This window comes from Oryza sativa, chromosome 9 (genome assembly GCF_034140825.1).
Source record: "Oryza sativa Japonica Group chromosome 9, ASM3414082v1".
Taxonomy (NCBI): Eukaryota; Viridiplantae; Streptophyta; class Magnoliopsida; order Poales; family Poaceae; genus Oryza; species Oryza sativa.
Genome location: NC_089043.1, coordinates 9,784,954 through 9,799,217, shown reverse-complemented (window position 1 = coordinate 9,799,217; position 14,264 = coordinate 9,784,954). Strand labels below are relative to the sequence as shown.

The 14,264-nt window shown below is 42.0% G+C and overlaps 1 protein-coding gene across 1 annotated transcript; it reads left to right on the top strand.

Annotated features, from left to right (window-relative positions):
• Positions 1–11,874: 11,874 nt before the first annotated feature.
• Positions 11,875–12,654, top strand: LOC136351860 (SKP1-like protein 5). Its single transcript, XM_066304293.1, has 2 exons — positions 11,875–11,885; positions 12,309–12,654. The coding sequence occupies exons 1-2, from the start codon at positions 11,875–11,877 to the stop codon at positions 12,652–12,654; spliced, it is 357 nt and encodes a 118-aa protein (XP_066160390.1).
• Positions 12,655–14,264: the final 1,610 nt, after the last annotated feature.

Genomic DNA, 14,264 nt, shown 5'->3' with positions numbered 1-14,264 from the left:
TCTGTGTTTACAAAGTGCACCAACAGCACTCCTTACAAAATTTCGACTAAACTCGAAACCCTAACTCAAAACTCAACTCAATTGCTCTCTAAAGCGATACCGGGAAGCCTCACGCTCCCCCTCTATTTATACATGAGGTAGGCAGCCTAAAGCCACGAACCAAACTCATACTAGGAGTCCTAAACACCTTAGGAAACCCACTAGTACAAGAAAGAAACTTTACATAACCAAACGTACCAAATTTGGACTCCTTCCAAATTCGACTCCGCATCCCATACGCACACAATAACTCCATCGTATGCCATATGGAATCTCCATCAACCACGTGCATCAACTCTAGCCTAAGTATCCCGCATGATCTCTGATCACCACGGACGTCGTCTTATCCCCAAGCCGACTCCCGGTCCATCACCGCAAATACTCTCCCGAGACATCGAGTCACCTACACATGGAACAAACAAAAAAACCATATTCCGAGACCAAGCTATCTCCAACTTGACTCATTAGTAGCAAACAATAGTATTACATACGTATAGTATCCATCTAGAACTCATAATCATGGAATAAACTCGGATATCCAAATAAACAACCCGAAACCGAAACCGACACAGTGTCGGCCGGTCAGACCGCGGGCTGCGCCGGTCTGACCGGGCATTACACGCCGGTCTGACCGGCTACCAAAGCCCGGTCTGACCGGTCCACATTAAATCCTGCAGATTCACCTGTGAAATCCAATCATCTTCAAAACCACTTCGTGAATAAATTCCAAATAACAAAACCAATAATCTCCAATGCCCAATTGTTCATCACAGAGTAATAATCAAAAACACCTTTGGTTTTACAATCTCCCCCTTGATGAACACATTGGCAAACTCACAAAAATGTTTTGGTATTTGGTGGTAAAAAGCACACTTCGTACAAATGTTCACATCGTGCTCAAAAATCCAAAAAAAAACTTCTCCCCCTTTTGAAAAGAAAGAAATACCCAATTGAACAAAAAAACATGCTCTTCAACTCTCCAAAAAATCACCTTGCTTCTCAAAAAAAAATCCAAAAATTTTCACATTACTTCTCCCCCTTTTGACAATGATTTCATCAAGCATAGGAATTATATTCATTAATGTTCAAGAGCTTAGCATACATATAGCATATCAAGTCATGTGTTGCAATAAAAAGAAGATTAATCCATCTATAACAGAACAAGCATGCATTAAAGTATAACCATGAATCAAAGATTTTACAATTAAGCTTGAATCAACAATCAAAATTCATGATTTCATACGATTTATAATGCAACATCTTAACAAGCACATAGGTTGAAGAATAAACACTAAACACATATTATTTTGCTCACATCGAATACGTTCTTGTCGTCAAGACTGTTTCCAAGGATTCGGTATTTATTTTTTTTATATTTTTTATTCTCTTTTTCACAATGAGCAATTAAAGGTATTTGAGGAATAACAAGTCAATAGAGCATATATATAGAGCATTTATAAATCAAACCATATGCTAGCATCAACATTGCATATTTTCTTAATTCAAGTATAGAATTTAAGTGTAATGCATCATCTCCCTTAAAAGCAAAATCTAAATCTCATGAAAAGACTAGAATACATACAAGCTATGCTAGAGACAAATAAACCTTCAAAGTATTGCTAGCATGCACAAGAAAATACCATATGCATAAACAAAGCTCTCTTTTCTCAATTTTTTCATTATCATATTTTTGCTTGATAAAACCATGAGGTACAAACTACCCCTCAAACCATGCCAAAAGGATGAATGACGCCCAATTCACCACGAAGAAAAGCAAAGCGATTAGAATCCAAAGGTTTAGTGAAAATATCAGCAATTTGCAACTTTGTGTCCAAAAACTGCAACTCAACATCTCCTTTCTCAACATGATCCCTCAAAAAGTGAAAACGAATATCAATGTGCTTGGTGCGTGAGTGTTGAATAGGATTCTTAGCAATATTGATAGCACTAGTATTATCACAAAAGAGAGGTACTTTCTCAAAAGTAAGACCATAATCTTTCAAAGTAGATAAAAGCCAAAGAATCTGTGAACAACAGCTAGCAGCAGCAACATATTCAGATTCAGCAGTTGATTGAGCAACACTAGATTGTTTACTAGAAGACCATGCAATCAATGATGTACCAAGAAAATGACATGTTCCACTAGTACTTTTCCTATCAATTCTACAACCTCCAAAATCAGCATCTGAATATCCACTTAAGCATATAGAAGATGAAGTAGAATACCAAATTCCAAACTCAAGTGTATGATTCAAATACCTCATTATTCGCTTGACCGCTTGACGATGTGAAGCACGAGGAGAAGCTTGAAAGCGCGCACACAAACACACAGCAAACTGTATGTCTGGCCTAGAAGCAGTTAGATACAACAAAGATCCAATCATACTTCTATATTCCTTTTGATCAACAGCTTCACCATCTTCATCAGGATCCAACACAACTGTAGAACCAATTGGTGTTGAAATTTGCTTGCAATTCTCCATCTTGAACCGTCGCAAAAGATCCTTTGTATACTTCGTTTGATGCACAAAGGTACCTTGAGGTGTTTGCTTAATTTGCAATCCCAAAAAGTACGATAACTCACCCATCATGCTCATCTCAAATTCCCTGCGCATAGTCTCAGCAAAATCTACAACCAAAGCGTGAGTCGAACAACCAAAGATAATATCATCCACATAAATCTGAACGAAAAGTTGATTATCACCATGCTTAAGAACAAAAAGCGTTTTGTCAACCTTTCCCATTGTAAAACCTTTCGCAATCAAAAAGTTCTTAAGCCTATCATACCATGCCCTAGGAGCTTGTTTCAAACCATACAAAGCTTTAGACAATTTAAAAACATGGTTGGGAAAATCAGGATTTTCAAAACATGGTGGTTGTTTGACATAAACTTCCTCCTGTATAAAACCATTTAGAAAAGCACTTTTCGCATCCATTTGATACAATTTAAAACCTTTTGAAGCAGCAAAAGCCAACAAAAGTCTAATTGCCTCAATTCTAGCAACAGGAGCAAAAGTTTCATCAAAATCCAAACCCTCAACTTGAGTAAAACCTTGAGCAACAAGCCTAGCTTTATTTCTCACAATCAAACCATCCTCATTTTGTTTATTTTTGAAAACCCACTTGGTTCCAATAACATTATGTCCAGAAGGTGGTTCAACTAAAGTCCAAACTTTGTTTCTCTCAAAATTTTCAAGTTCTTCATGCATGGCGTTAATCCACGATTCATCAGTTAATGCATGTGACACATCTTTGGGTTCAAAAGAAGCAACAAATGCAGAATTTGCACAAACATCATGAGTCGTTACCTTAAACCTTGTAGTCCGCTCACCTATATTACCAATAATTTGTTCCGGCGGATGTCGTCGTTGATTGTGCAAAGGAGCAGCAACTTCTGAAGTTGATCCACGTTCTGTTTCAGTACTGGTCGAAGTTGAATTCTCTAGAGGACCATCTCGATCAGCATCAACAGTATCCGAACCCGACGAACCTGGCCGGTCTGACCGCTCCTCATGAGCCGGTCTGACCGGAGGTGTGCCGGCGGTCTGACCGGCCTGGCGCCCGGTCTGACCGGCCGAGCCGACCTCATCGTCGTGGTCGTAGTCGCTCTCGTCTTCAAAAATACGACCATCCTCCCCCTGAACCTGTGACAGTGTACCTGCAATATCGGGTCTAGTACCAGGACTAGCCTCATCAAAAGAAACTTCACAAGTCTCAACAATTTTGTTAGTCCCTAAAATAAGTACACGATAGCCACGAGTGTGTGCGGGGTAACCAAGAAACAATCCATCGATAGAGCGTGCCTCAAACTTATCCAAATTTCCAGATTTCAAGACAAAGCATTTGCAACCAAAAACACGCAAATGTGAAACTTTGGGTTGATGACCAAATCGAAGTTCATAAGAAGTTTTTCCAAGTTTAGAACGCAAGAAAACTCGATTTGAAATATAGCAAGCAGTGTTAATAGCCTCAGCCCAAAATTTTCTAGGAGTTTTATATTCATCCAACATCGTTCTAGCCATCTCAACCAAAACACGATTTTTTCTTTCAACAACACCGTTTTGTTGAGGAACACGAGGAGAAGAAAATTTATGTTCAAGACCTCTTTCATTGCAAAATTGTTCAAATGAAGCATTTTTAAACTCTCCACCATTATCATTTCGAATTCTTTTCAAAGAACCAGGAAATTCAAGCTCCAATCGAAGAAACAAACCACGAAAGTGTTGAAAAACTTCGTCCTTAGTTGCCATAAAGAAAACCCAAGAATATCGAGAAAAATCGTCAACAATAACCAACACATACCACTTTCCTCCAACAGATTGCACTCTAGCTGGACCAACAGTGTCCATATGTAATAGCTGTCCCGGTGCATCCGTCATCACAGAAACAATAGGAGCATGTGAAGTAGAAACCATCTTAGCATGACGACACGGTGTACAAACCAAATCAAGATCTTTCTTAAGTTTAGGCAAACCACGAACAAGATCCAAACCACTTAACCTAGTGAGATGATCAAAACCAATATGTCCAAGTCTACGATGCCAAAAACATCACATCTTTATCAAACTTAGCAACCAAACATGTTATCACAGGTGAAACAGAATTTTCAAAATCAGCTTTAAACACTCTTACATAGCGAGAAATATTCAGCACAGAATCACCACAAGAATCAAAAACTTTACTTCCAGTTTTCTTAAAGTGAACCTCAAAATTTTCATCAACAATTTGTGAAACTGAAAGCAAATTATACTTTAAATCCTTAACCAAAGCTACATTCTTCAATTCAAAATTTTCATTTACCTTAACCAAACCTGTAGCGACAACGGCACTGGTAGAAGCATTAGCAAAGACAATTGATTCAGTCTTGGATGCCTTTTTGAGGGAGGAGAAGCAATTTTTATCACCGGTCATGTGCCGCGAACAACCGGAATCCACGATCCACACGTTCTCCTTCCTTGCCACCAAAGCCTACACACAAGCAGAAGTCGAAGCCTCAGTACTAGGGTTAGATGATAATAAAAATTTAGGAATCCAGTACTGAGACACACGACCAGAAGATTCAATAGGCATATCAATTTTGGAATTTTCAGAAAAATTCCTCCGAGGCCGGTCTGACCGAGGTACAGTGGCCGGTCTGACCGGGGGCCGGTCTGACCACCTCTGTACCGCCGGTCTGACCGGTGTCTGGTCTGACCGAGGCTCTGCAGCCGGTCTGACCGGTCGCCGGTCTGACCGCGAGATCCACTGCGGTCTGACCGGTTTCCTCGAGGGAAAACCCGATTTTTGCCACTTTGATTTTGCAAAAGCAATCTCTCTCTCCTTTTTCTGTTTATGAGCTAATCTGAAACAAAAACCAACAATATGTCCATCTTTTCCACAAAAAGAACAAGTATATTTTTCACGTTGTTTAGACACATTGTTAGAACAAGAAGATTTAGCAACACAAGCAGAAACAGGAGGTTTTGCATGCACAACATTGGATTTTGAAGAAGATACATTCATGGTTAACATGATACCAGCAGATTTAAACACAGTTTTATTAGTATCATGTTTAATCAAAATCTCACCACTTTTAGCACCAACACCTAACACAACAGGAGGATGTCTAGAATTATGAGCATAAGGATCAAAACCTAAACCACGGTTATTTGTGCTAACCTTTGATTGATCCAAAATCATATTGAGGTTATTTTTACCATCAGAAAATCTTAGCAAAGAATTTTTCAAATAAGAAACCTCTTTTTTCAAATTAGCACAATTTTCACAATCTACCATGACACCTTTGCTTTTACGACATTTGGGGCAAGAAAGCACTTCATTGTTTTTCACAACATCTTCCATGTACTCAACACGACCTAAAGCATCTTTTAGTTTCATCTTATTCAAATTACATGTTGAGCAATCCAAAACATCATGAGGTTGTTTTAACTTTTTAGCAGAAATCATGTTAAACATCAAACTAGCATGAAAAGCAATTTGATATTTTTGTAACAACTTTTTAGTTAAAAACAACTCATCCAAAGTGCGTGTGTGCAAAGCAAAACAACAAGCAAGAGAAGATCTATTTTTCAAATCATGTGCAGCATTAACATCTCTAATTTTTGAAATCTCATTCATTAAAACCTCACAATTTTCACAATCATCATCATTAGGAATAAGAGATTTTAACCTGTTAATTTCAGATTTAAGAGATTTAATGATAAACTCCTGTTTTTTATATATCTTCTCACACTTTTTATTTTTTGCACTCAAAATATTAATAGCTTCTTCAAAAGCACACACCTCATTATCTTCATACTCTGTGTCAGATTCACCACGCACCATGAAGCACACATCGGAGACGTTCTTTCCCTTATCATCATCTCCACTTTCACCATCTACATCACTTAGTGGCTCGAAAGCGGCGCAAACTTGTTGAAAGGCCTTCCTAAGATTCTCCATCTTCCTCCCTTGGTTAGAACCCTTCGACTTGTAGTTGTTGGGCTTGTTGTTGTTGGTCTTCTCACCGTCTTTGTCTTCTCTTTTGCCTCTCCCAAGCTTAGGACAATGCGAACGAAGATGATCAATTGAACCACATTCAAAGCAACGATTTGGACCACCTCTTTTCCTGTTCCTGGCATTATTCATAGCTCGAGCAATTCGGTTAGCAACCAAAGCCAAATCCTCCTCCTTGATTTGTTCGAGTTGATCATCGGATGTGGCATTAAAAGCAGCAAGAAAAGAAGGCATAGATGAAGAAGCATCAATAACCAAAGAGGAAGAAGAGGAAACCAAAGCACTCGATTTAGAATCAACTTTGCGAGAAAGAATATTCATCCCATGTGTTTTCAATTTAGTATAAAGTGAATCCAAAGTCAAAGTAGACATGTTAACAGACTCCTGAATAGATGTAACTTTCATCTCCCAAATAGACATGTCAAGACCATTCAAAAAGTGACGAGAAATATCAGATTGTGGATAATTAACATCATAAGAAGAATCAACAGATCTAAGATCACTCAAAATTTTATTAAATCTAGAAAGATAGTCATCCAAAGCCTCTCCAGATTTCACCTCAAATTTAATGTACTCCTTTTTAAAAAGATCTCGACGAAGCTCTTTAATATTATTTGTTCCTTGATGAAAGTTTTTCAAAGCATTCCAAATCTCATGAGCAGTTTCAAGATGTGCAACACGATCATAATCAGAACGAGAAATCCCACTCAAAAGAATATTACGAGCTTTGCAATTATTTTCAAACTCAGTTTTTAAAGCATCAGTATTAATGGCTTCAGGAATCACATAAGGAAGAGAAACTTTCCTCCAAATATCATAATTTTCAGCCATAATGTAAGATTGCATCTTACAACACCAATGAGGAAAATCAGTTCCATCGAAAACATCAGGCTTAGTTGAAAACCTAGCTGGAGTAGCCATGGCAAAAACTTTAGATCGATAAAAATCCAAAGAAGAAAACGAGGCTCTGATACCACTTGTAGGATCGAATCACAAGAACTAAGCCAACCAGAGGGGGGGTGAATGGTTGGTTTACCCAAAAACCAAAAACTTTTAGCGGAAATAAAAGTTACCCTCGAAATCGACGGAAGTCAGTCTGACCGAGATTGATCTGCCGGTCTGACCGAGTGGAAGCCGCCGGTCTGACCGCCGTGTGCCCGCCGGTCGGACCGCCGCGATGCCGCCGGTCTGACCGCCGGTGCGCCGCCGGTTAGACCGCCGAAACCCGGTGAAACACAAATCGAAGAACTCTTAAAGTGGATGACGACTTTATTACTTCTCTCTGTGTTTACAAAGTGCACCAACAGCACTCCTTACAAAATTTCGACTAAACTCGAAACCCTAACTCAAAACTCAACTCAATTGCTCTCTAAAGCGATACCGGGAAGCCTCACGCTCCCCCTCTATTTATACATGAGGTAGGCAGCCTAAAGCCACGAACCAAACTCATACTAGGAGTCCTAAACACCTTAGGAAACCCACTAGTACAAGAAAGAAACTTTACATAACCAAACGTACCAAATTTGGACTCCTTCCAAATTCGACTCCGCATCCCAAACGCACACAATAACTCCATCGTATGCCATTTGGAATCTCCATCAACCACGTGCATCAACTCTAGCCTAAGTATCCCGCATGATCTCTGACCACCATGGACGTCGTCTTATCCCCAAGCCGACTCCCGGTCCATCACCGCAAATACTCTCCCGAGACATCGAGTCACCTACACATGGAACAAACAAAGAAACCATATTCCGAGACCAAGCTATCTCCAACTTGACTCATTAGCAGCAAACAATAGTATTACACACGTATAGTATCCATCTAGAAGTCATAATCATGGAATAAACTCGGATATCCAAATAAACAACCCGAAACCGAAACCGACACAGCGTCGGCCGGTCAGACCGTGGGCTGCGCCGGTCTGACCGCGCATTACACGCCGGTCTGACCGGCTACCAAAGCCCGGTCTGACCGGTCCACATTAAATCCTGCAGATTCACCTGTGAAATCCAATCATCTCCAAAACCACTTCGTGAATAAATTTCAAATAATAAAACCAATAATCTCCAATGCCTAATTGTTCATCACAGAGTAATAATCAAAAACACCTTTGATTTTACAGCAACCGGGGAGGGGGGAGGGGCGCAGCTGCTGCTACCACGCCGGGGAGGGGAGCAGCCGTTGTCGGCTCCACGTTGGGGAGGTGAGGGGGCAGTAGCTGCCACCATGCCGGGGAGGGAAGCAGCCGCCATGGTGGTATTGATGAAAAATTTGCGCTCGACTGATGGTGTCGGATCTGTGTTGGCGCAAACTAAATCTATAACAACAACAGCTTGGGAGATCTGCTCAGCTCCAGTGCAGCTTCAAAAATTAATGAGACGCAGACGTGCCAGTCAGTTTGATCCTATAAATGACAAGATATGTACACAACATATTAAATAGCCGATCGGTTGACAAACCGATGGAGTAGTTCCAGCCGATGTCGATAGGGTTTTGAACAATCGGCTATATGTCCAATGTAGATAACGATATAAAGACAATCAGCTAATGATAATGTAATATGACAATAATATAATCCAATATAAATCAATCGGCTAATAATGATATGATAGAATAAGTGATCCGATGGTTAAAGCATACATCGTCTGGTGTTTCGATGTTATTAAATCCAAATGATTAGATAAACAATGAAACCTTTGTTGCAATCACCTAAAACCAACTTGTATACAATCCTTGTAAGCTAATGCAACGTTTAGATAACTCATCGGCTGAAACCCCGATGAAACCCTTATTATAATGGAAAAAGTACGAATTACCCCCCCCCCCCACGAAGTATAGCGATTGTCCGAATTACACCCCTGAACCATAAAACCGGATATTCTTCACCCCCAACTATGCAAACTGGACGAATTACCCCCCCAACCCAATCCGCGGTGGTTTTGATCTACGTGGCAGTCCAGTCAGCAATTTATTTATTAAAAAATAGGTGGGTCCCACCTGTCAGTTTGTCTCTCTCTCTTCTATCTCTCACTCTCACTCTCTCCTCCTCCAACGGCGATAGCGGAGGCAGCGAGCGCGGCGAGGCGAGGCGGCGGTGGCAGCAGAGGAGGCGAACGCGACAGCGGCGGTGGCGAGGCGAGCGGCGGGGGCGAGGCGAGATGTGGGGGCAGAGGAGGCGAGGCGGCAGCGGAGGAGGAGGCAGGGCGGTGCAGGGGCAGGCACGAGCGGCGGCGAGGCAGGGCTGCGCAGGGGCGGGTGCGAGTGGCGGCTGGGTGCCGAGCGGCGGCGGATTCTCTCCCCTCTCCCACCCGGGTGCCGAGGAGGCCGTCCTCCGTTGCTGCTCCGCTCCTGACGGGGACGTAGACCTTGGGAATGGCAAAGTCCGCGACGGCGATGGCGAAGTCGGCGCCGGTTAGGATACCTTCGGAGGCGGTGGCAACGCGAAGGAGGATGTGGGCACAAAAGGCCGTGGGCATCCAGCCGCTGTCGCCTCATCTCCTCTGCCCCCGCCGCCTCGCCTCCTCCGGCCCCGCCGCCGCCGCCGCGCTCGCCTTTCCGCCGCCGCCTCACCTCCTCTGCCCCCGCCGCCTCGCCTCCTCCGGCCCTGCCGCTCGCCTCTCCGCCGCCGCCGCCGCGCTCGCCTTTCCGCCGCCGCCTCGCCTACTCCGGCCCCGCCGCTCGCCTCGCTGCCGCGCTCACCTCCTCCTCCGCCGCCGCCGCCGTCTCGCCTCGCCGCGCTCGCTGCCTCCGCTGCCACCGTCTAAAGGAGGAGAGAGAGAGAGTGAGATAGAGAAAAGATAGAAGAGAGAGAGAAACTGACAGGTGGGGCCCACCTATTTTTAATAAAAAAATTGTTGACTGGACTGCCACGTAGACCAAAACCACCGCGGATTGGGTTGAGGGGGATAATTCGTCCGGTTTGCATAGTTGGGGGTGAAGTCCGGTTTTGTGGTTCAGGGGTGTAATTCGGACGACCATTATACTTCGGGGGGGGGAATTCGTATTTTTTCCTATTATAATCAAAGACAGGTTAATCTTTATGATTCTAAGCATGACTAGAGATGATGCGTCACAAAGTATGCTAAGAAGTATAAAGTCTAAACAATCAAGTCTTTGACTAATTTTCAAGGTGGTGGATACCTTAGCTAATCTAATCTGGAAAAGCAATTTAGCCGATACCGGCAAAAGCCCTAAAGCAGACCCCAGCCGATACAAGTAAATTGAGCTACCAGACTAGATTAACCAAGACATATGATAAATAGGTAGGCAAATATATCAACCTAACCAGAGCGATCCAAGAGATCGAAGCGATGTAGCCTTGAACAACACCAATGTAGCCGATACAATTGCTAGGGCCAGCGGAATGTAGGACTTACCCCTTCGCAGGAGATCGAAAAGCTGATGCAGCCCGCATCGGGTGCCAAGTTCCGCTGGATGATAAATAAAAAACCTCGGAAAAGAGGGTAGCGATGCGCCGAGAGTAGTTTTATTGATCGAGAGATAGTTTACAATGACCCCGGGTGTACATATTTATTCCCATGGGTAGATACTAGTCCTTCTTGGAAAAAAAAACTTTCCTAAAGATAAAAGGAAAACATAAAGTCCTTATCGAACACTAAACACACTTTCCTAAAGATAAAAGGAAACTAACATATTCTTCCTAATTAATAGATAAACTGTTATGCCGCATCCTCCTTGAACTCGGTCTCCTCTAGATAAACTTCCTTTAATTGATCAATTTCCTTAGCCGAATCTACAAAGATCTGACTATTGGCGACTTGATAATTCCTATTGGGCGAATCTAGGACTCTAAAGCCGATACTGACTCTAGGCCGATGATGACTTCAGGGCTTACCAAATTTTGATGTTGGCAGGTGGTGAGAGGGAGCAGCAGCCGCCATCTGCTCCATGTCGGAAAGCGGAGGGGGCAGTCGGGGAGGGGAGACGCAGCCGCTACCACCGTGCCGGGGAGGGGAGGAGCAGCCGCCGCCATGCCAAGAAGGGGGAGCAGCAGCCGCTGCCACCTTTTAGGTTTGAGGAGAAGAGAGAGGAGGCGTAGAAAAAGAGGAGGAAAAAAGAAAGAGGTGTGTGGGTGGAGTAAAGGAGGGGAGGGAAAAAAGAAGAGGAGACGTATGGGCGGAGAAAAAAAAAGGTTCGCTCAGCTCAATTAGATAAGATCGTGTCGGTTTGTTAACTGGAACCAGCACCTATGATACCTACAACTAAATTAATTGTGGTATCGGTCTTTTTAGAAAACCGATATCTACATTGCTGGTTTTTAACCAGGACCTAAAGTTACGAAAGATTCCAGTTCTATATTTTTTTCATCCCGTGAAGATGGGGAAAAGGTCCATAGGTACGGTTTTAAATTAACCGGCTTCTACTGGATAATAAGTATTGACATATATCAGATATCTGTGAAAGAATAAACTCATTCTCCATTGATCTTTACCTCCAATTGCAACGCACAAGCATTTTTTCCTAGTATACTAGTAGAAATCGCAAAAGATAACACAAAATTCATCAGTGTGTTATCGATCGATATCGCCAAACAATATATATAACACTTCCAAGAGTCAAAGCATCGCCATCTATATCCATCAGCCTGTTGGGTTAGATTTGAAGAAAACTTGAGAGCCAAATCAATGGCGATGCATGGCGACGGATGGTGGCAAGATGGTTGAGTTGATCAGCTCCGACGAAGAACACTTTGAAGTGGAGGAGGCGGTGGCAAGACTGTCATAGACAGTGGTGAACAATACGAACAACAGTGACCACCACGCTGGTGACAACGGGATTCCCATCCCTAACGTCGCCGACAACGTCATCGCCAAGCGGTACTGCATGAAGCACGCCACCTTGAGCTCTGGCACCGGCGACATGAAAGCAATGCACGAGGACGAGCTCAAGAAGTTCGACAGGGTGTTCATCAAGGTCGACAACGACACGCTGCGGCGCTTGATCAGCGCAGCCAATGTCATGGGCGTCAAGGGCCTGATAGATCTAGCCTGTCAACGTGTGGCCGACATGCTCAAGGCCAAAAGGCTGAAGAAGATGAGGCAGACGTCCGGAATCAACAATCATGTCAGAGAAGGAGAAGATCCACAGGTTGGATGAGAATGAATTTTATGCTCCACATATGTTAATTTTTAACAGAAATACTATACAACGGTATACCATTCCAACCAAAAAGCTGATATCATGATGACATTGACATGCAGGGTATCATGTCTGATACCGTAGGTATCACAATGATGTTAGCATGATACTTAGGTATCAGATCTGATACCTACGGGGCATCATGTCTGATACTGAACGTACCAGATCTGATACCACAAGTATCATACTGACGGTCTGGAAATATGTTACTGGAGGTATCAAATCTGAAAATCATGTTGACCTAGCTATATATTCCATTAGAACGGTATATGGTTTTTTAGTCATAGTGCATAAAAGAATAATTTTCACAGAAAACCCCGATCACCCAAGTACAGGATCATAAGCGATCCATGAGAATGCCCGCTTGCAATAAGTTTGATCTATGGTGGGAGGCACGGGTCGCCTATGTAAAAGATTTATCATAGGTGGCCCCAGTACGCTGGCCACCTGTGAAAAAACATCTATTTTCAACGATGAAAGTACTCCAACGCAAGACTAAAAATAAAAAAAGCTTCGAGAGTGGGTAAAAGATAACATATTTAAATCCATCGTGTGTATTATATTTAGTTCCCTATGGAGGCTACAAAATCTCACATTAATCAGAGAAAAAGAAGAGAGGAGCTTGAGTAGAAATGCATTTAGAAATTATTGAAATTCGGAATAAAAGATATTGAAAGAAGAGTCCATGTAGAACACAATTAGAGATTAATTAAAATTCGAAATATAGAATAAATTATCAAATAACAATAGTAAGAATTCAAGTAAGATTACAATTTACAAACAACAAAAAATGGAAATAAAAAATTAGAAATATTGAAAGGTTTACTCAATATAGAACACAATACGAGATTAACGAAAATTAGAAATAAAAACTAAAATTAATTACGAAATTAGAAAAATATAAATAAGAGTTCAACTAGGAATACAGTTTATAAATAACTAAATCTGGAATAAAAATAAAGACTATTAAAAGAAGAGACCATCTAGAACACATCAGGAGGTTAATGAAAAGTTGGAATAAAAAAATAAATAAATTCCAAAAATAGAAAATAATTATAAGAGTTCAAGTAGGAACACAATTCATAAATAACAAAATATTGGAATAAAAATATGAAAAAAAATAAAAAATAGTCCATCTAGAATACAACGATGATAAATTGCAATAAAGAGTTGAAACAACATGCTCGTAACAGGGTTTCCCAAACCGCCGGGGCCCGGGTTACCGCGCCCCGGCGGTAAGCACGGTTACTGCACGGTAACCGCGGTATCCGTGAAAAACCGTACAAAACCGTGCAAAATTTATCAAAAATTCAAATTATTTTTTAAATTTATCTAAATTTAAGGAGGTTACCGAGGTATTTATATTACCGTACCCCCGCGGTAAGCCCGGTAACCGCGGTAACCGCACGGTTACCGGCGGTAAGGTAAAAACGAGCAGGAGTAGGGTAGTGGCAGTTGATGGGACATAGGAAAACTATAAAAAAAATCCTAAATAGAATCACAATGATGATTAAGAGGGGGATGATGGAAGGCCGTTAAGTAACCTATCACGGTGGTTGGCGGGACTT